Raw genomic sequence first — 23,883 nt, forward strand, 5'->3', positions numbered from 1 at the left:
TTCTTGACTGATGAAATCCCCTTGAGTCCTGGGATATTAACATTCTGAGATCAAAACTGGCATGACTGATAAGAAGGGTTTTCAACTAGGAGAGAAGGTTGGAAGATACTCATTCAATCTCCACGCCTGGTTTCAATACACAGGACGAGGAAAATCAGCTAAATGAAGATATAGTCAGGGTTAAAGGAACACTAGAAAGTAAGAGTAGGAACAGCGAGGAGAAAGAAAGTACAAATGTTGATTGGAGTAGTAGTCAGGTAGGGGATACAGTTAGTTAAAGGACTATACCTAATCCAGCCAGAAAACTGGGTAAGGTCTGAAGAAAACAACTGAGATGCATCTACACAAATGCAATGAGTCTGGGTAATAAAATGGGAGGAACTGGCACGAGTGGTGCAAGAGGTCAAACTGAATATTATAGGGATTACAAAAACATGGTGGAATAGCACTCATCCCTGGAATACAGATATTGAAAGGTATGTGCTGTTTAGGAGAGAGAGAAATAAAGGTAAATGGAGAGGGGGGTAATGTACATAAATGATGCAGAAAACTGTAAAGGAATAAGTGACAATATGGATAAAACAAACTGGGTCAAAATCACTTGGGGGAAGGATTATAAAAGAGGTTCTATTGGGATAGTTTTATGGGTCTGCAATAGACCCCTTGTTTCAGACTTGGTTATGGACAGCAATATATTGAATAATGTAAGAGATAAATATTACTAGGAATTGTGTCATAAAGGGAGACTTTCAGTTCCCAGGTATAGATTGGAGAATAAATGCTATTAATATTGGTAGGGCCCACTTATTGCTGGATGTGATAGACGACAGTTTTCTTCAATAAATAGTTACTGAAATAACATGAGGTGATGCAATTTTAGACTTGGTTTTGGTAAGCAGTGAGGACATCTTGGTCATAGTGTTGGTCATAGAAAATAACCTTGGATGGAGTGATCATGAGTTGATTCGGTTTAAACTAAAAGAAAGGACAATCAAAACCAGGTAATTAGCTATGGTTTATGATTTCAAAAAGACAGTAAAGTAAGAAAATCCATTTATTCATGTCTGAATATCGGTGACATCATAGCAGAACTTTTAGAAGCCTTCATCATCCACTGCTGTCTTTGCACATTCAGAAACTGACCTTCCAGTGATCTGTCACATACCATGTATTCATCTCCTCACTGGTAGTTCCCTACTACGATGACCCTCCACTATTTCTTCCGCAACAACTTTTTCAAGGTTATTTCCATCTGCACGCCTAATGTGACCAAAGCACATAATTGTGCATCTGCTGATTTCCGACGTCTCCAATAAACATTTCCAACATAGACATTTGTCAAAGGACAGACTTTGGGAAATTAAGGGAATTAGTTAGAGAAGTCAACTGGACTGAAGAGCTCAAGGACTTAAATGTGGAGGAAGTTTTTGTATTCTTTAAATCAAGTAGACAAAAACTATCTGCAATTTGCATCGCAAGCAAGGGTGAAAAAGCAAGGGAAAGGCTCCAGACACAACTGGATAAAAAACCACCTCAAAAAGCTTATAAGGAGTAAGCAGAGAGCCTACAGGGAATGGAAAAAAGGATTTATCAGCAAAGAAAACTATATTTTTGAGGTTAGAAAAATGTACGGTAAAGTGTCAGTTGCTAAAAATCAAGTTGAATTAGCTCATCAAGAAAATTAAAATAAATAGTAAAAGGGTTTTTTAGTTATGAAAATAAAAGGAAGGATGAGGCTGGGCCACTATGCGGTGTGGAGGGGGCGGGGAGATTAAAAATCTAGGCATGGCCCAAAAACTAAATGAATATGTTGCCTCAGTTTTCAATAAGGATAATAATACAGAACAGGGACATGAAGGCAGTACGACTGATGGAAATGAGCATATGGAATGGAGACTGTCACATTGCAGGTGAAAGAAAAACTTTAAGAGTTTAATGATCTAAAATTAGGGAGACAAGATAATTTCTATCCCAGAATACTGAAAAAACTGGCACATGAAATTGCTAGTCCAGTAGCAAAGATTTTAAATAAATCTATCTATTTGGCAGTAGTACCGTATGATTGGAGAATAGCTAGCATTGTTCTGATATTTAAGAAAGGGAAAATAAGTGATCCAGGAAATTACAGAGCTATTAGTCTGACCTATATGGTATGCAAGGTTTTAGAACAAACTGTGAAGGAAAGAATAATTAAATTCATGGAGGTAAATGGAAAAGGGGATGTAATGCAACATGGGTTTACCAAAAATAAAGTGTGCCAGACTAACCTGATTTATTTCTTTGAGAAGAGAACTGATTTTTTAGGTAAGGGAAATGCAACAGATCTAATACACTTGGACATCAGTAAAGCATCTGACATGGTACCACATGGAAAATTATTAGTTAAATTAGAGGTTTCAGAGTAACAGCCGTGTTAGTCTGTCTTTGCAAAAAGAAAAGGAGTACTTGTGGCACCTTAGAGACTAACCAATTTATTTGAACATGAGCTTTCGTGAGCTACAGCTCACTTCATCAGATGCATCCGATGAAGTGAGCTGTAGCTCACGAAAGCTCATGCTCAAATAAATTGGCTAGTCTCTAAGGTGCCACAAGTACTCCTTTTCTTTTAGTTAAATTAGAGAAGATGAAGATTAGTACAAGGAACTGGCTAAAGGGGAGAAGCCAATAGGTTGTGCTGAAAGGTGAAATATCAGACTGCAGAGAGGTTACTAGTGGAGTTCCTCAAGGATTGGTGTTCAGGCCAATATTATTTAATATTTTTATTAATGACTTTGGCACAAAAAGTAGGAGTATGCTAATAAAATTTGCTGTTGATACAAAGGTGGGAGGTATTGGCAATACAGAGGAGGATCTGAATATTATGCAGGAAAACCTTGAAGACTGGAGTGATAGAAGTGGGATGGAATTCAATAGTACAAAGTGCAAAGTAGGGTCCAATAATAAGAATTTCTGTTATAAATTCAGAGCTTATCAGTTAGAAGCAACAGAGACTAAGTGTATTGGTTGATCACAGGATAACTATGAGCCACCACCATGTATGTGGCTGCGAAAAAGGCAGATGCAATCCTAGGATGTATTAGGCAAGACTTTTCCAGTAGAGATAGAGAAGTATTAATGTCATTGTACAAAGTACTGGTAAAAACTCATCTGGAATACTGTGTAAAACTCTGGTCACCCATGTTCAAGAAAAATTAATTCAAACTGGAACAGGTGCAGAGAAGAGCTACTAGGATGACTGGAATATGGAGGGTCTATTTTATGAGAGGAGAATGGAAGAGCTTGTCTTGAGTGGCCTAGCAAAATGAAGTCTGAGAGGACATAAACACCAGGGAGGGTGAAGAGCTATTAAGTTTAAAGGACAGTGCTGGCACAAGAACATACGGGTATAAGCTGGCCATGAACAAATTAAGGCCAGAAATTTAAAGAAGGTTTCTAACTATCAAAGAGGTGAAATTCTGAAACAGCCTCGCAATAGGAGTTATGGAGCAAATAAGTTAATTAGTTTTGAGAGATGGATAAATTTATGAGTAGGATTGTATGATGGGGTTGCTCATGATGGCGGGGGGCCAAACTCAACAGCCCTGGGGGTCCCTTCCAGTTTATGTCTTCCGTCGGTCACCTGAAGGGGTGACCCCGACGTATTCAGGGTTTTGTTTCTCCTTCCTCTGAAGCATCAGAGATGGGACACTGGACAGACGGTGCTTTAAGGTGGCATTGAGCATTCTCTCACTCGGGTGCTTGCTCATGTGCTCAGCCTCTAGCTGATTGCCATACGTGGGGTTGGGAAGGAATTTTCTCCAAGGTTAGAGTGTGACTTTGGGTGGGTTTCCTTTGCAGGATGGAGTGCAGTTAACTTGCTGGGATCATCTCAATATGTTTCACTCAATCAATCCCTACCATAGCAAGGGCTTGCGGCATTGGTACACCTCAGTCTCCCCCCTTCTCTGCCTATGCCAGATAATAATTTAGTTTCTTGTGGGCTACAGAACTTCCATCTAATTTTGATTGTTGGGTTTAGCGTGGGGGTGTTGGGTGATGTTGGTGGCCTGTGATATACAGGAAGTCACACGACGAGGGCCAGGTCTACACTAAAAAGTTAAGTCAACCCAGTTGTGTCATTCAGGAGTGTGAAAAAGCCACACGTAAGTCAGCCTAACCGCCCCCTGTGGACAGTGTTAGGTTGACAGAATAATTCTTCTGTTAACCAAATTAATACCCCTCAGGGAGGTAGATTAACTACAGCAATGGGAGAAACCCTCCCATTGCCACAGCAAGTGTGTATGCTGCAGTGCTACGGCTGCTGTAGCGATTTAAGAGTGACATAGCCTAGATGATCTGGTGGTCCCTTCTGGCCTTAAACCCTACGACCTGCTTTCTAAAGCCTCAAGAAGGGGCTTGGGCAAAATAAGCCCAGTATCTGCTGACCAAATCTGTAGATCCCTGCCCTTATCTTATTTCCCTTCAGTAATTGTTATTTGATTAAAACTAACACTTAAACTAGGGCTGTAGATTAATCACAGTTAACTCATGCAATTAACTAAAAAAATTAATTGTGATTAATCAGTTTTAATTGTACTGTTAAACAATAGAATACCAATTGAAATGTATTAAATATTTTGGATGTTTTTCTACATTTTCATACAGTATTCTCTGTTGTAATTGAAATCAAAGTGTATATTGTTTATTACAAGTATTTGCACTGTAAAAATGATAAACAAAAGAAATAGCATTTTTCAATTCACCTCATACAAGCACTGTAGTGCAATCTCTTTGTCGTGAAAGTGCAACTTACAAATGTAGATTTTTTTTGTTACATAACTTCACTCAAAAACAAAAAAAATGTAAAACTTCAGAGCCTACAAGTCCACTCAGTCCTACTTCTTGTTTGTTTATATTTGCAAAAGATAATGCTGTCCACTTCTTGTTTACTATGTCACCTGAAAGTGAGAACAGGCATTTTCATGGCACTGTTGTAGCCGGTGTCAAAAGATATTTACATGCCAGATATGCTAAACATTCATATGTCCTTTCATGTTTCAGCCACCTTTCCAGAGGACATGCTTCCATGTTGATGACGGTCGTTAAAAAAAAATGCGTTAATTAAATTTGTTGCTGAACTCCGTGGGGGAGAATTGTATGTCCCCTGTTCTATTTTACCTGCATTCTGCCACATATTTCATGTTATAGCAGTCTCCAATGATCACCCAACACATGTTGTTCATTTTAAGAACACTTTCACAGCAGATTTGACAAAACGCAAAGATAGCTACAGCACTCGAGCCAAGGTTTAAGAATCTGAAGTGCCTTCCAAAATCTGAGCGGGACGAAGTGTGGAGCATGCTTTCAGAAGTCTTAAAAGAGCACACTCTGATGCAGAAACTACAGAACCCGAACCACCAAAAAGAAAATCAACCTTCTGCTGGTGGCATCTGATTTAGATAATGAAAATGAACATGCGTCGCTCCACACTGCTTTGGATTGTTATCAAGCAGAAACCGTCATCAGCATGGATACATGTCCCCTGGAATGGTGGTTGAAGCATGAAGGGACATATGAATCTTTAGCACATCTGGCAAGTAAATATCTTGCGAAGCTGGCTACCACAGTGCCATGAGAATGCTTATTCTCACTTTCAGGGGACATTATAAACAAGAAGCGGGCAGCATTATCTTCTGAAAATGTATATAAACTTGTCTGAGCGATTGGCTGAACAAGAAGTAGGACTGAGTGGATTTGCAGGCTCTAAAATTTGACATTGTTTTATTTTTGAATGCAGGTTTTTTATACATAATTCTACATTTGTAAATTCAACTTTCAAGATAAAGAGATTGTGCTACAGTACTTGTATTAGGTGAACTGAAAAATACTATTTCTTTTGGTTTTTTTACAGTGCAAATACTTGTAATTAATAATACATATAAAGTGAGCACTGTACACTTTGTATTCTGTGTGGTAGTTGAAATCAATATATTTGAAAATGTAAGAAACTTCCAAAAATATTTAAATAAATGGTATTCTATTATTGCTTACCAGTGCGATTAATCGTGAGATTAATCACAATTAATTTTTTTAATTGCACCATTAATTGCGATTAATTTTTTAATCTCTTGACAGCCCTAATTCATACACATGGTTTTGTTTTTTAAAGGCTGTCATAAAATGATTAATTAACATGAGATCAACTTAACTGGATTTAGCCCAACTTGAGATTGCCGCTCCTTAATCTTGTGTGGAGGTAATAAAATGACTACTGTGGTTATTTCCCTGTTTTATATGTATGTCAATAACCCAGTCAGTTTATTAATTAGAGTTATTGAAATGCATTGATACTGGTTATAGAGAAGACCTCATTACCATTTTCCCCCTTGATGTAGAAAGGTAAATTCAGACATCACCATATACCTGGAAAATCATTTACCATTTTAAAATATAGGTTTCCAAACCTAGCCTCCTAAAATCAGCGGTGTGCTTTTCACAAGGGCTGAGCCAACAATGAAGTCAATGGGAGCTATGTGGTGTTCTGCATTTTTGAAAATAGGCCATCAGTGTAGATGTCTACATTCTGACTTCGGGAACCTAACTTCAGACTTTCATTTCTGAAAATCTATAAACAGAATCAAGACAATCTCAGGAAAGCCATTATATAACAGAATTCTGTGAACATTTAATGTACCTTTTTGCTCTGGCCTCAGTATGAGAGACTGATGAGTGACCCTTAATAACCTGAAGAGCTCAGGTTTGAAAGGCAATAGTCTGCTACTAGTATGGGATATTTGTACACCAGCATCATTAGAGCTAAATCCTCCTTATGCCTTAATCCTCCTTATTCTGGCAAAATTCTCACTGACTTCAATCTGTAAGTAATAATAAGCATGATTTATACTGACCTGTAATGAATATCTTAATGTACTGCCTGGACTTGCTAAAGCAGCAAGTATAGCCGTCGTGGTCGTACCAATGTTAGACCCCAACGTAAGGGGGTATGCTCGCTCGATGCTTACAACACCAATACCTAGAAGAAGAAAATAGGACTGAATATTTTGGACTGAAAAACATAAAATATGAGGCTTTCGAAATAAAACACCAAAGAACTTACCAACAAGTGGCGTAATAGCAGATGTGAAAACAGAACTGCTTTGAACAATGAACGTCATACCAGCTCCAACAAGCATTGCCAGGTATCCGGTTACCCAAGAAAAAGGATATGGGAAATCTGAAAAATAAAAAAGGGAGGGCACGACTTTTAGAGTCACAAAATATTTGATGCTATATGTAATACAGATGTGAAAATATTATTATTATTATTATTTATTATTTATTAGATGTTAGAGCTATTTGGGGCAAGGACCATTTTTTGTTCTGTTAGTACAGCACCTAGGACAGCAAAGCCGTGGTCTTTGACTAGGGCTCCTAGGTGCTACCACAGTGCATATAATAATAGAAGCATTTCAATGGAGATCAACACAACATATAGGTGCCTTTCAAGTTATAAACTGAAACAACAAGGCCTACGGTTTCCAAATTTCAGTTGCCTCAATTTTGGCAGCTTTTCAAAAAGCACTGAGAACCCATTCTGTGAAAAATCAGGTCTCTTTAATGTGTCTCAAGTTGGGAACCCAAAAATCACTAATAACTTTCGAAAATATAGGCCTAAAGATCCTAATTAGAGAGATGATGCACCATGTTTCCCTGAAGCCTGCAGCTTTGCCAGTCAACTAAGAAATCAGGACTTCATCAGTTGTGAAGAGGTGAAATAAGAAACCCAGGAAACTGACCAGTTCCAAATTAGATGTAAACATGGGAACTGACTAATTTTTTTCCTGAGCTACTGGTGCCTTGTGCCCCAGAGGAAGGAAGGGCCAGCAGCAAGTCCTGTTTGTTTAACCTTCTCCCCATGCAGAGCACCATCTCTTCTTCCTCACTCAGACCTCTTTCAGGGCTGTGTCCCACTGCTAGTGGGGCCCACCCCGCTCCTCAGTCTAGAAAGCAAAAGGGGATGGTGGCAAAAGCTGCACCTGGGCGAATGTCCTAGCGCAAAGTGACTCCGTGCTAGAAATGCAGCTGGCTTTTTAATGAGACAGGTGGTCATAGGGATTGAAGCTGGCTGCTCAGTCAGGAGAGAGAGTGGTTCTTTTGGCTGTCATACCTCACTTAAGAAAAGGCTAGAGGGGTGTAGCAGGGCAAGGGAAAGAATGGTAGGAACTGGGGAGGGAAGGGAAAGCACCAAAAAAATTGTCCCTTTTTTCAACTAGCTCTAGCAGTAACATGAGGTGCAGGCCCCATGCCAGAGCAAGCAGTCAGCACTTCAGTGGTATTTACTGAGGATATATATCTACTAACCCCTAGGATTCTAACAGCTAATGATTATACAGTACATCAAAAACAGAGTCTGGACTTTGGTTTCTACAGCTTAATCAGCCACACTTCACAAGTGAAACATTCACTCACCAATTTATAAAAAGAAACAAAAGAAACACACTGACAAGATGAAATATTATTCTAGAATTTCAGCTTCATATTGCTTTACTCATGCCATCACTTTGGATTGGCCAGTGCAAAGCGTCAGTACAGATGCTTATTGCCACAGTTATTCATAGTTACACAGAAACAACACATAGTTACCGGTATTGAGCGTCTTCTTGATAACTGAGGCCACTTGTCCTTTAAGCACAGAATTCAGTAACTTAACTATCAGCACCAAACAGATGCACAAAATTATCAAAGACCCTGCAAGCAGGATGAGACCGACAGCAAGATCAGCAAGATTTGTTCCTGCAAAGAGATGCTGGCCTAAAAAGGAAAAAGAAAGTCAAAGTCAGACTAGCCAGAATTTTATTTCTGTCACTAGGCCATACAGCTGTTCTTCCATAAATAGGCATGATGGCATCAATGTCAAAGGTAGCAAAGGTTTCCGAGTAACAGCCATGTTAGTCTGTATTCGCAAAAAGAAAAGGAGTACTTGTGGCACCTTAGAGACTAACCAATTTATTTGAGCATAAGCTTTCGTGAGCTACAGTTCACTTCATCGGATGCATGGTAGCAAAAAATCCTTACCTCACTGGCTGCCCAGTATAGGTGTTTTAGGGGTGAGGCGGTGCGGATCTTCTATGGACAGGGCTATAAGATATACAGCATCCCCACACAAAGGGGCAGACACAGACAGAAACATGCCCATGCATGGGTAGAGTATCTCCAGGCAACTTTGCACAAGGGAGCGGTATGCAAAGGCAGGAGCAAATCTTAGTGTGTTCTCCACGGCAGGATGAGTGTGTCACCCCTTCTCTGCCAACTGGTACTCATATGCCAATGAAGATGATCAATCAAAATATCCAAGAAATCAGTCTTATAAAATAACCATAGGACCCTGTCACTGGACTAGTAACGGGTGACATGACCTGGAAGACCTTCCGTGCTGATTTTAGGGCTCCTGGCAAGAGAGCTACATGGGGTCTGAATGATGTGATGCTACCAAAAGTAAATTGGTCAATAACTCCAGAGGAGCTGGTCTGAATGTATGCAGCAGTCAAACTTCATTTTGCTTGTATCCCTTTATAATGATCTGTTGTTCACTTCACACAAAATAATCATAGAATCATAGAATCATAGAATATCAGGGTTGGAAGGGACCTCAGGAGGTCATCTAGTCCAACCCCCTGCTCAAAAGCAGGACCAATCCCCAATTAAATCATCCCAGCCAGGGCTTTGTCAAGCCTGACCTTAAAAACTCCTAAGGAAGGAGATTCCACCACCTCCCTAGGTAACGCATCCAGTGTTTCACCACCCTCCTAGTGAAAAAGTTTTCCCTAATATCCAACCTAAACCTCCCCCACTGCAACTTGAGACCATTACTCCTTGTCCTGTCCTCATCTACCACTGAGAATAGTCTAGAACCATCCTCTCTGGAACCACCTTTCAGGTAGTTGAAAGCAGCTATCAAATCTCCCCTCATTCTTCTCTTCTGCAGACTAAACAATCCCAGTTCCCTCAGCCTCTCCTCATAACTCATGTGTTCCAGACCCCTAATCATTTTTGTTGCCCTTCGCTGGACTCTTTCCAATTTATCCACATCCTTCTTGTAGTGTGGGGCCCAAAACTGGACACAGTACTCCAGATGAGGCCTCACCAATGTCGAATATCGTCCCTCGATCTGCTCGCTATGCCCCTACTTATACATCCCAAAATGCCATTGGCCTTCTTGGCAACAAGGGCACACTGCTGACTCATATCCAGCTTCTCGTCCACTGTCACCCTTAGGTCCTTTTCCGCAGAACTGCTGCCTAGCCATTCGGTCCCTAGTCTGTAGCTGTGCATTGGGTTCTTCCGTCCTAAGTGCAGGACCCTGCACTTATCCTTATTGAACCTCCTCAGATTTCTTTTGGCCCAATCCTCCAATTTGTCTAGGTCCCTCTGTATCCTATCCCTGCCCTCCAGCGTATCTACCACTCCTCCCAGTTTAGTATCATCCGCAAATTTGCTGAGAGTGCAATCTACACCATCCTCCAGATCATTTATGAAGATATTGAACAAAACCGGCCCCAGGACTGACCCCTGGGGCACTCCACTTGACACCGGCTAAGTGTCAAGATAAGTGTATCTGAAACCCATAACTTACAAATAAGTGGTATTTCTACTTACATTTTTTAATATTTTCTGTGTCAGACACATTTTTGATGGTCCATGTCATGTTTCTGTCAGTCCAGCAAAGGTCAGGGGATGTACAGTTTTCTGAGGCCGGAATGGTGACATTCTGCATAGTCTAGATATTGCCATGCAAAACAGACAATTTAATCCTTTGCATTAAAAACTAACGTGCATGGGTTTTCAAGAACTGCAACAAAGCATTCCTATAATAAATTAAGAGCAGTGAACAGGGCTAAGCTCAGTCTGTAAGTAATGGCATCCCACGAAGGAAGAGGCAGACTTGCTTGTATTTTGAAAAAAGGCTGAAACTTTATTCAAGTTAATTAAAGTAATATGGTGGGTGGGAGGGCTGTGGAATTCCTTGATAATCCCTACCCACCTCACTGTTTCCTTGAACCAAAGAAACTTATCTCCGCTGAGGTCCTTAATTGAAATTAGTGGAGGCAGTACTTCCTAGTGGGTAGAGCATTTGACTAGGACCCAGGACACCTGGTTCTACTGCCAGCTCTTCTTGTTGGGTGACCTTGGGCAAGTCACTGCACCTCTCTATGACTCAGCTTCCTCATCTGCAGAATGGAGACAATGCTACTGACGTCCTTTATAAAGCACTTTGAGATCTAGTGACAACAAGTTCTATAGAAGAGCTAATTACTATTAGTGGGGGACCTGTACTGGACCCTTCACCTGTTCACCAACCATAACCACACCCGTGAGGAGGGAAGTGACCAGTCCAGACTCTTGCTGTGCTGGCTGTGATTTGCCAAGCCAGTCATGTTCTGCTCTTTCAAAGCAGTTGTCTCGAGTAGATCAGACTCAGCTCTAGTGGATGCAAACAGGATTCTTCATTCAGGGTGGCAGACACACACAGACCCTGACTCTTCAGTTCACAGAGAAACAGGGTTATATAATACAAGGTCTGGACATCCTAGCCAGATTAAGAACGCATGGAATGGATTGTTTGTTGAACTGTACAGTCCAAGAAAGTGGTTACCAGCCAGTTAGACTTTGAACTCTGACTCTCTGAGCCATTGACATTGTGACTGTCACTAGTCCACGGACAAGTTTTTCCTTTTCTGTTATCTCTCACTTTGTTGCCCTTACAGCCAGTGACAGGTTGTCTGTGCCTACGCTTGTAAGGGGCTTATTAAAACAATTTTCTAATATTGTGTGTTTAAATGCACCAATTTAACAATATTTTTGAATGACAACGCAGTAGGGGTTCTACACATCTCTTCTCCTTTCCTTTCCTTCACATGAATTTTTATTCATCAGAGACACGGGACTAAGCATACAATTTAATAAACACAAGAGAACTGATTGTCTAGGATTCATAGTAGACTCTGAAACCAGGGGTTATTGTAAGTAAATCATGAAATCTTACAATGTTTAATGACTCTCCTGCAAATTCAGCAGCAATTACTGCCCATTTATTGCCAAATGTTACTTACTGTATTATTACAACGTTACCACTCTCATCAGTGCTTCTGAAATAGCCACTAGCAGCAGCAAAGCCAACCAGTTAGTATTAGAGCCAAGCAATATGCTGTTGTTGTAGGACCTGATTCTAATATCCTTACTTTCATTGAGTAGAACCTTATTTCCCAACCCATCCCACTGGTTTCAATGAGATTACTCAAGGAGTAATCAGAATCTAGCCTTTAGAATATACGTTTAAAGAGGTGTGCATGGTCACATTTTTAATGGACCAGAACCTGCTCCTTTTATTCATGCTGACAGTAGCTTACTCTGAAAGTAGCCTTACTGAAATCTAGTAAGGTAGTTTTCAAAGGAAGTAAGGGTGACAGAATCTAGCCCATCATAAACTGATATTGGGCTTCAGAGTAGCAGGCTGTATTCTATTAAATAAATGGGACTTGAGTGCAAAAAATCAAAGGGGAAATATGACCTACGGGTTTTTACGGGGTCATTGCTGTGCAGGAGGGACTACAGAGAATCTAACATGACTCCTATCTTAAGAACTATTTTTCGTGCATTTTGTACTCCTGAAAGATGGTAGATTGATAGTCCTGCTGAGTAACATTTTGTGTTTGTCGACAGAAAAGGTACTATATGGGCAGGGGCAGTGCAAGCTTTCCACACTGCCTGCTAATATACCTCAACCCTGACCTGGAGTTATCAAATTTGTTCCCATAGCTATTCAATATTTGGCCTCTCTGCTGAGACTATTTGTTTAGTTGTTTTTAAATTTAACTATTTCCTTGAGTGGCAGTTCTAGAACAACAAATGTATACATGCACATAAAATTGTATGTATTTGATTATATCCCTCTTCCCACACGCTCCATGTAATCACTTATCTTCTTAGGCTGGGATTTTCAAAGACGTGTTTGAGAGTTGGGTGGCCAAAGCTCATTGAATATTAATGGCAGGTGAGTGACTAACTGCATTAGGCTCATCTGAAAATTCGAGCACTAGATTTTAAATTCTTCAGAGCAGGAATTGTATCTTTTTATGCATTTGGGGCCGCTGACTTGGAGACTCTGAATGTAACTGTAATACATATGAGAAATGATAACATTCTCATTAAGAGCACCAAGGGATCTTTAACAAACCAGTTTTTATTTAGATGAAGCACTGAACAAGATCCAAATCCTGCAGTCTTTAATCTAGCAAAATGTATATTGAAGTTAACTACTGAAAGAAATACCTTTAATTGGGAGTTTTGCCTGAGTTATGAATTCAGTTTAAGCTCCGAGTCAGGTTGGTCACAAAGCAGTTTTCCAAGAATACTAAAATAGGCAACTGCCAAAAGACTGCACTAATGCACATCAGAATAAACTAGTTCTGTTTTGGTTTGTCAGATCAACTCCCTGGAATGCTGCCATACTGCATTGGTCTCCTGCTTGAATATTTGGCTTTGCTGTTTATATCTTCACCTCAGCATTTATAGTCACAGTCAGAGACTGCTGTCAGGGGCACTTTTCTGTTCTGCTGAAATTCATGCTTCATTGCAGATGACTTTCACCTCTTTTTGTTAATTATTTTTATGTAATAGCACCAAAAGTCCCCAGTCATAGGGACCCATGGTGCTTGGCATTCTACAAACACATAGTAAAAGACAGACCATGCCCTGAAGAGCTTACAATATAAATGGACAAGACAGGAAAAGGGTAGGGGGAAGGTGGTATTATTATTGCTGAGTTGCAGATATTTTCCACATGCAGGAAGTCTGCAGCAGCACCAGAAATTTAAAATAATTGTGGATTTAGGAGATTTTTCTTTTTCTTTTTGATTCAAGACAAATGACAAATGACAAATCAAAAGATGTACAGCATTGTTCAGTGTCAGACACAGTAGGCCAAATTCATACTTGGTACAACTCCTTTGACTTCAGTAGAGGTACAAGAGTGTTACACTTTGTTCATTTATTTTATGCAACAAATAAAACTAATCTCAAAATAATCTCACAAACTGTATATATTAGAATACCCTGCCTAACTACTGTAATTAGTAGTAATAGAAAAATATCTTTTTGTGCTGTGGATGTATTTATAATACTGTCAAACTATTTCCTTCTATATGAAGGAATGATAGTTAGGTGGCAATATCTTTCCTTAAGAGCACAAAAGCCAGTTTAACACAATACTCACCACATTTGTTTTAGTTTTGCACCAAGTCTTTACCAGGGATTTGTTTTTTGCTCCTTCCTCATTTGTAGCAATTGCATTTATTACTGATTTATCAAGCTAAAAGAGAAGAAACAAATAGAACACAGTCATTCCGGTCTGTAGTTTGCATCTGCAAATTAAAGCCAAGCCTGCTCATCTAACTCCTCCAAGTAGTCCCACTGAAATCAATAGGTCTGCTAACATGAGTAAAGCAAACATGATCTTGGAAAGTATCAGAGGGGTAGCCGTGTTTGCTGCTTTTACAGATCGAGACTAAAAGTCCTGTGGCACCTTATAGACTAACAGATGTATTGGAGCATAAGCTTTCATATTCACCCACGAAAGCTTATGCTCCAATACGTCTGTTGGTCTATAAGGTGCCACAGGACTCTTTGCTGCTTTTACATGATCTTGGAAGTGGCCTGATCTCCGGCCCAACAAGAAATTTAAACAGGGGTTTAACTCCTGGAAAAATAATCTTCCTTTCTTGTTTTTATATATCTATAAAAAAATGAAACATACATCCTTTTCCCCATGTACTAGACCAAATCAGCCATCACCTATCCCTCATTTAAACAAACACGCATAGTTGATTTCATATAAAATCAACTTCTCCATGTATCAATTTCCCTGTTCACTCTATTTTTCACCAACCGCCTAACTCCCAACCAACCCTCCCACAAGCGCCTGGCTGGAGTGTCAGCATTAAATTGACAATTTTTTTGAAATATTTGAAATATGCATCTAATACATAAGATTTCAGGAAATGTGAAACAATAAAATAAAATAAAATGAAATAAAATGAGCTTTTCTGTCATGAGTACAGTAATACTAACAGGCAGCCCAGCAGCCTGAGAGCAGTTTGATTAACTGAAGATGAATCAAGCAAGTGGCCTCATTAAAGTGAGAGCTTACCTGGATGATAAGCTTTGTAAAAGGATCCGTGATGACTTTTAGCAGCTCAGGCGCATCTTCGCCACTCTCGAGATTAAAGGATTCAACTATAACATTAGTAAGACGATAAAGATAACCAGACACTACTTCAAGGGGCAACAACACAAACACTGAGAGCCAGTTAAAGAAATCATGGACTGTAGCTCCAGCAAAGGCCCTGCAAAAAGAGATTCAAAAAGATGATTTGCTGTTTGAATAACATGTATAACATAGATAAAGGATGTAATCATATGGGTTAGAAAGGAGCCTGCACTGAGGCAGGAATGATTTCATTTTTAGGGCCACAACCTGCCATCCTGTCTCTCAGTGCACAGAATCTTACATGCAATTGGCAAAACGGGCCCTGAGGGATTAAAACGTGAAACAAGAACAGACATATGAAGCAATTCTCCCTGAAAGAGGGGTGTCATGTCTTGCCTTAACTATTTCTAGTGAAAGCCACTGCATAATCTCCATTAGCTTGTTCCATCGCTCAACTGTAGTAATACTGTTCTCCCCTAATACTTAGCCTGACTTTTCCCTGCTGTAGCTAAAACTGTTTTTTCCCTGTCCTTACCGACTAACATGAATTATTTATCCCTATCCTCTTTATAGCAATCCTGTGTATATTTACAAACAATTATTGTAGATCTCCCTTCCAGCTTTCTTTTCTGCAGACTGAACATTCACAGTTGTTTCCTCATAGGTCTTCTTTTCCAAGTCTTTAATCACTTATTAATCTCCTTTTAATTCTCTCCAATTTATCTATATATGTTTTAAAATGTAGTTCCTAAAACTAAAAACCTAATGCTGTGAGCCGAGGAAACACATTTTCTAAATGTTAATCTGTTGGATACCTTAGGTTTGCAATATTGCTTGAGGATAGACTATTAGTGGAAGTTGGAACATTAGAATTGGACAATGGAAATGATGATGCAGTCACATAATCAGTATTATTTTGACTGCTAGCAGGCACTTGTCATTTTTTATTCTTTCTTTGAAATATAATATATTGATGCATTTCAAGCACCACAAGAGCGATGCGAACAGTACAGGTTAACAACAGATAGATATGATTATTAATAATTATATTACAAAGCAACTTTTTCATTTTACTTTAGTAATTAAAGTTTCTCCCTTCTATACATTATTTAGCTCGAACAAATTATTTGGTAGGTTATGTGTATGTCATTGACAAAGACTGGTAAGATTCAGAAGGACAACAAACACACTGAGATATGTTTTGGGTAAATGCATTTCACGCACCTGGTTATGTGCACATACTCTTTATTATTTGTACTGAATGACAAGGTGCCAAAGTCTCACTCCCATCCCATTTTTACTGCTCTCTATCAGTAAGCTAGCAGTGTACCTTTGTAGTGTCAAGTTAGTAATCCATCAACTCGTAATGGAGACAGTCAATTGTTAGAATGTTTCACTTTCCTCATCTTACCATAGCTTACTTACTGTGGAATTGACAGACTTGAAAAAAATCATAAGGAGAGTAAACAATAGGTAGAAAACATTTTATTTAGTGTAACATTAACCTCTCCTGTGCAGACAAAGTTTTTCTTTGCCTTTTATAGAAATATGGTGAAATGTGGGTAGAAAAGCAAGCACTCTTCAAATTCCACTGGTTAGAAAGATTCTACTAGCTCCTGTGACATGCCTTATCTTTAAAAAGGAGGATTTTATTAAGCAAGAGTAGAATCTCTTAGAACTGTGGAACTTTTCAATGGAACCACTATGCCTCTTTTCAGATGTATTTTCAATTATACTACATTAAGTCTAGGTTGTACTGTACTTTATAGTGGCACATAGCTCATGAACAAAGGCAACATGGTACTTACAGTACTACCAAAGCTGACAGCTTTATGAAGCAGAAAGCTACAGAATTGCCATGTAATTATGTATGATGACTTAGCAGGACAGAGCCTATTGAGGTCAATCACAAAATTCCCCTTGATTTAAGTGAGACAGGATTGCATATTTTTTCATGATTGTGGACTAAACATTGACTTATTTTAATTAGTTTATATCCAAGTATATAACTGAAACTGCACAACAAATTCATTAAATGCTTTAGAAAATGGACTTTCACCTTTCCAAATGATAAAACATCCCTTTGGACAATTAAACTGTAAAGTGGCTACTGTGATGATAAGAACACAAAAGAAAGCCTGCTAGAGGAGTTGAAAATAGCTCTTAAGGGCTAAGATTAAAGCACAATACCTTCTAAATTCATTCCTGTCTCCAGCTTGCATGAGCGCCACAATTGTGTTTGTGACGGAGGTACCAATATTTGCCCCCATTATGATAGGAATAGCAGACTTTACACTCAACACTATAAAGTAAAAAAGGAGTATTAGGAGAAAATCAAATCCTTGGCACACATTTTACATTGTACCTAATCATCCTCCCACTGAAATCAATGGGAGTTTTGCCATTGACTTCAGTGGGATCGGGATTTGTCCTGTTAAGTAAGTAACTGTAATCAAGCACTATAATCTAAACAAGTTTATTTTAACAAAGCACCTTGAGAACGTGCTACATGACTAATCTGATTATTTGAAGGTCATGATCTGCATCTGAAGCATACTGGTTTTCTGCCACTGCCACAAGATGTGAAAGTAGTAGAAATTCTGTCTTATACTAAGCATTATCCTGCATGCAACTCTCACAGAACTCAACCACAGAAGCAAATCAGTTACAATAACTTTGTTGGTAGGATGAAGTATGCAAGTGTGGCTGAAGTTAACAAAACTAGTGTCAGTGTACCAAACAGATTTCACACAGTTAGGGGGTGGCTGGTTTTCTATGCTATGTGTCCATTTTTAATTGCTGTTCATTTCTTGTTTTATACCAGGATGAAATAACTGTGAGGTTGTTTTCCTGCAATCCCTTTCCTCATTCTCAGTGTTTCCATACCTGGAGGTAAAAGGTGGTGAATGTGAAGGGTCTGAGGGTGATCTGCACTAGCTTATTGTAAGCAGACTTACATGTAGAAGACACCATGCTGACTATAATGGATGAGGAAGTGCTAGAGCTCTGCACCATGACTGTCACCAGAACTCCAATCACCAGACCAGCAACAGGATTTGACAGCACAGAACCATCTCGAAAAATGTCCCCTGCTGCTTTACCTATGTAAAGGAATTATTTTAGTGAGAAAGTGCCTTGTATAGTCAATAGTAAATAAGACAGCATTTTGTGAAAGATCATAAAAACAACATGCATGTGGCCATGCCTGTCAGTCTGAAGGTGATACAACCAAAGTATCTAAGTTCAGATCCCGAACGTAGTCTCTAGCCTTCTGAGTGATCAGGGAACACCTTACATTTTTCTCTTTCCTTTGGTTGACTGAAAAATCAGCAACGGTGATGGTGTTATTCCAATACAATAAAAACCAGAAGGATCTTATTAAAGGGGAAAAGGCAAAATGACACATTTATTGTGAATACAGAAAGAATCATAGTAAGCAGTTAGTTGTAGATATAACATTCCATTCAATTTCATATTTATTCACACATTCATTCACACACACACACAGGTTCTGCAAGGTGGTTATCATAGTTACCAGCCTTAGAGTTGCTCATGCCAAGCCACTGGCCAGATGGCCTGGACATGAGGAGGGAGCAGGGCCTTGTCAGATGCTCATCTGACGCTCCTGGAAGTTGGTTTGCAGAATCAGACCCCAAAGTTCTCACTTTCTAGAGTCCATTTTTATAGGAATTTCTTCCTATGCCAGTCTATGGGCATTGCTTCATCATGCTGTTGCTGAATCAGTCAGCAGATAGCACATTCCTGATGGCTCTGTGCTGGCAGATGTTATCTTGTTCTTTGGTTCTCCCATCCTTGAGGCTGTTGGGGGATTCCAGTCTGCCCTCCGGGGGTCCTCTGGTTATTTCCACTTGATGCCTTCTTTGGCTGATGGACACTGGATTCTTAGGCTGGCACCTCCCTGATCATTCAGTTATTAGCCACACCAAGCGTCCATCCACATACATCCTCTATCTCTATTTTAATCACAATTGTTAACAAAGCGAGATGAATACAACAAAAAGGCAGGGAGTCTCTAGGTGCTGTTTCTGTTGTTAGAGTATTGCTTTGAGTCTCTCTCTGCGTGAGTAGTTGTTGTTACAAAAAATTGCTTTGAGAACAGACTCTGTCTTAGAATGTACTAACACAATTAGCAGCTTGCAAGTTTCACACATAGAGGGAGAGAAACAGTACCAAAAACCAAGAGACCAAGCTGCTAAGACAGAGTCTATTCTCAAAGCAATTCTTTGTAACAACAACTACTCACACAGAGAGAGACTCAAAGCAATACTCTGTAACAACAGAAACAGCACCCAGAGACTCCCCCCCTTTTGTTGTATTCATCTCGCTTTGTTAACAATTGTGATTAAAATAGAGAAAGAGGATGTATGTGGATGGACTCTTGGTGTGGCTAATAACTGAATGATCAGGGAGGTGCCAGCCTAAGAATCCAGTGTCCATTGGCTGAAGAAGGTGTCAAGTGGAAATAACTAAGGGACCCCTGGAGGGCAGACTGGAATCCACCCAACAGCCTCAAGGATGGGAGAACCAAAGAACAAGATAACATCTGGTAGCACAGAGCCATCAGGAATGTGCTATCTGCTGACTGATTCAGCAACAGCATGATGAAGCAATGCCCATAGACTGGCATAGGAAGAAATTCCTATAAAAATGGACTCTAGAAAGTGAGAACTTTGGGGTCTGATTCTGCAAACCAACTCCCAGGAGTGTCAGATGAGCATCTGACAAGGCCCTGCTCCCTCCTCATGTCCAGGCCATCTGGCCAGTGGCTTGGCATGAGCAACTCTAAGGCTGGTAACTATGATAACCACCTTGCAGAACCTGTGTGTCCGTGTGAATGAATGTGTGAATAAATATGAAATTGAACGGAATCTTATAGCTATAACTAACTGCTTACTATGATTCTTTCTGTATTCACAATAAATGTGTCATTTTGCCTTTTCCCCTTTGATAAGATCCTGCTGGTGTTTATTTTACTGGTATAACAATGGGCTCCAGAGAGAACTGTATCTAACCTACTTTGTCTGAGGGAAGGCCATCAAAATTGGGGAAGGGGTTGAGGTTTGAGGGAGAAACCCCTGAGGGGAAAAAAGATTCATAGATTTATAGACTCTAAGGTCAGAAGGGACCATTATGATTGTTGTACAAAGATGTAGTTAGTCTTAGGGGATCAGCAAAGGAAACAGCTGTCTGAGGTGCAGACATGGGTAGAGCATTGATAGGTCCAAATCCTTCTATATTTTGCCTTACTTTCAGCATGACCCTGTGATCTAATCCCACATGGAGCATTCACTCATTTAAGCATTTTTCTACTGAGTGGTTTTATGCTTGATCAACTAAATGACTGATTCAGACATCAATAAAATGGTGTGAAAGTTGGATATGAATAAAAGCAACCATTTTCCAGCTATTATCCTAGATTTAAATAAGATCATATTGTTAATATTTCTGGTTTACAGTGTGAATAATCATGAATAATTCAGGGTTAAATTTCTACTTTCCGTTACACTGGTGTAAATTCAGAGTAACTCCACAGAAGCCAACAGATTTATCCTGGAGCTACAGCAATTTAACTATGAGCAGAATCTGGCCTTTATGTATTTAGATAACACCTTGCATCCTGAAAGGATCTTAGTTGTATGCTTTTATGGAGAATTTAAGGTAATGTGGTGAGTTAATGTTATTTTGTGTATGGGTTGGAGGGAAGTAAAACCTAGGGTGGACATGAGACAGTGATTTAACATCTGAGGACTCGGTAAAGGCCCATTTGGTTGTTAAGCACCACCTTTCACTCAAAAGACAGCAATTGGGAGAGGACTGGGGTAACGGAGAGTGGAGCCTGGTTGGCTGGAAGTGTTTTTTTCTGGGACCTGGTTGAAGGTGCCAGGAATGGACTCTCATGACACCAGACACTAGTCCATTGGGAACTGTAGGAATCCACACTACCAGGAAGGTGGCACAGAGACCAGGTTAGGAGGACATGAACCTAGCAGCTTCTGAGAAAGTAGCCTGAAAATTGGGATCTGTAATAACATTTTCCTAAGCTTGAGAGGGTAAAGGGCACCTCTAGATGAAGTGGAAATTAGATCATTCATGGGTTTACTTGTAAGTAATAAAGTAAGAGTTTGTTAACCAAGTCTGGAGCTGTGGTGACTGGATTTTCCTGCATTGGCGTTGAGATAGCACCTACTGTTTCTATCAGCAAGAGCCCTGCTCCAGGGGACTAGATCCTAGGAATAAGGGAGCAGAGCAAAGGGTGACATGATATAACATTTCTATCTGCAAGGCTTGGTGTTGGCAGCAGTTACCTGAGCATGGGGCACAGGAAACCTGGGATCATGAGAGCTTTCAATAAGCATCCAGTTTTAAGTCTCTCCACGGTAAAAACATTTTCACATATTGAAGAAAATACAAGTACACCTGTGTATTTAACAGTCACTAAAATAAAGGGGACTTCCAAAATAAACTGGGGTCACTAATCTCTAATGTCAACACTACTCTGGAATTCTGGAAACAAAGGCATCCTGCAAACAAAGGGAGATCAACATTCAATCACAGAGGCCTCCCTCTGTATATTTAAATGAAAGGAGTTCTCAAGGTTAATATTCTTTGATTAGTTAATTTATTTTGAATTGAATTAGATTCAACAGCCCACCCAAAGCCTAACCTGATACTTCATAAGAGTTTTCATACCTCCTACCAACTGGAAGGCAGAGCTCAGTATATCCAAGGAGCACACAAAGAAGTAGAGTAGTCCAAGCAAGACAATAAACTTCGCTATCCCTGTGAGTACACAGATGATTTTTCCTTTGTTATCCAGGTCTGCAAAACATAAGATAAGTTTTTATGTATCACATATTGATGTGTTTGGCATTTCTTTTTGAACAGTTTAGCATTTCTAGCAAGTCTCCCATCCACAGTCCATGGAGTCAAGGACAGTGTTGTGAGCTCTGTGGATGATAAACCCAAAGGAATGCTCTTGTTAATAAAATTTTAACTACAGCATCATTGCACATAAAAGCTTTTCATAAAAACTTTAAAGATTCAGGAAGTTTGAAATTCATTCTTTTTTTTTTTTTTTGAACTGTTCACTTTTAGGTTTTTACCACATATAGTGGGGTTAATGAAAGGTTGAAATTAACATACTGCTTGACAGCTTTCATCCACAGCTCTCACAGTGCTTTAAAATGGTGGGTAAACGTATTGTAATCTCCACACCCACAGGATCTGAGGAAATATTATAGCCCCATTTTACCAATGGGGAAACTGAAGCAGAGTGGTTAATGCCAACATTTTAAAACCTGTGTGCCTAAGAGGAGGATCTTAAGTTCATTTCTACAGAAACTAACATTTGAGAAGAAATGCCTAAGATAAAGAGCGCAGAAGATGAGAAGAAATAAAGACATGTAAATAAGTTGTGTATTGACAGGTTGTACCTGCCCACTTGACCCCAGTGTCCTGAAGCACTGGCATACTCCAAGGGTCTTCTTGCCCTGGCTCATCTATCAAGGAAATGTTGGAATGTGCAGGCTGAAGTCCACCTTTACTTTGAACATTGTCTGTTGAAATAAAAACACAAACAAACCAAATTGATTACTTGCCATCTTTCCCCGTAGCACAAATGTAAGGTTTTTATAGCCATGTAAATTATACGGGAGCAGATAATTTACCTTTGTGATTTTCTCCATCTTTTTCAGACATGGCCTTGTCTTGCTTGGAGGAGTCTTCAGTATAGTTATTGGGTTGAGAATTTTCCAACTCAGGCCAAGGAGCCATGATCTGACATTAAGAAAATACATTGATTAATGTTAGAGTCTGATGAAAACACTCTTCGGTGTATGACAAGAGAAAGGATTACCTCTAAAACCAACAGATCCTTGAACTCTGTTCTTTATTAACCTTATTGAATTAATGCATTTTCTTTGTGAACCCATATTGTAGCTTTACTTGTGAAACTTAGGCCAATACAAGCTATACTGTTATGAGCTGCATAAAAGCTTGTTATGATTTGAATTAAAACCTCATTCAAGCTGATGTGTGAACATGCCCATCATTTAAGAGACTTTTAAGAGACAGTTAAGAAGTCACACCTAAAACAAGGTCTAACAGAGTCTGCCCAGAAACTAACACCATGGGGGCAAGGGGTTCCACTGGGTATTGTGACTGGGGGGAGGTATGGGAGGATGAGGGAAGGGAGAACATACAGAAACTGAGAACACACAACAACGGAGAGAGGCAGAGGCAAAAAGCAAGAAAGCCAAGCAGTAGCCTGTGAGCATGGTGTGACCCTGGGTAAAGCTAGAGATAGAGCTTTTGGATCTGTTGGCTAAAGAGGCTTGGGGCTGTAATCTAAGAAACTGCTCCTTTTGTTCTTGGTTCCTCCTGTATTTGGAGAAATAGGACTTAGTACATTACTTGTAAATAAACAAGATTGGGTAAGAGAGACAATCAGACTCCATCAATTTCTGGAAAATCCCCAGGACCCTAAAATTTGACTAGCCACTTGGCTCAAAAAGGGGCAACACCGGTGTCCGCCTTGGGATCCAGTTTCCAAGGAGAAAGATTGTGAGCTGGTATTTCTGCTGAACCAAGATGGAACAAATAATGAGGATGCTTACAAA

General features: G+C 39.6%; 1 protein-coding gene across 1 annotated transcript in view; it reads right to left on the reverse strand.

The window, feature by feature from the left end:
• Positions 1 to 23,883, reverse strand: part of SLC34A2 (solute carrier family 34 member 2) — a 35,438-nt gene that overhangs the window by 3,001 nt on the left and 8,554 nt on the right. The window contains exons 2-12 of the mRNA XM_077814611.1: positions 22,933 to 23,041; positions 22,699 to 22,821; positions 21,956 to 22,084; positions 18,202 to 18,345; positions 17,435 to 17,546; positions 15,185 to 15,380; positions 14,252 to 14,347; positions 10,636 to 10,756; positions 8,623 to 8,790; positions 7,097 to 7,213; positions 6,888 to 7,012 (exon numbers count right to left, since the gene is read on the reverse strand). Of these exons, the coding sequence (XP_077670737.1) occupies positions 6,888 to 7,012; positions 7,097 to 7,213; positions 8,623 to 8,790; positions 10,636 to 10,756; positions 14,252 to 14,347; positions 15,185 to 15,380; positions 17,435 to 17,546; positions 18,202 to 18,345; positions 21,956 to 22,084; positions 22,699 to 22,821; positions 22,933 to 23,041 (1,440 nt within the window). The remainder of the gene's footprint in view (positions 1 to 6,887; positions 7,013 to 7,096; positions 7,214 to 8,622; positions 8,791 to 10,635; positions 10,757 to 14,251; positions 14,348 to 15,184; positions 15,381 to 17,434; positions 17,547 to 18,201; positions 18,346 to 21,955; positions 22,085 to 22,698; positions 22,822 to 22,932; positions 23,042 to 23,883) is intronic.

This window comes from Eretmochelys imbricata, chromosome 4 (genome assembly GCF_965152235.1).
Source record: "Eretmochelys imbricata isolate rEreImb1 chromosome 4, rEreImb1.hap1, whole genome shotgun sequence".
In the NCBI taxonomy this organism is placed as follows: Eukaryota; Metazoa; Chordata; order Testudines; family Cheloniidae; genus Eretmochelys; species Eretmochelys imbricata.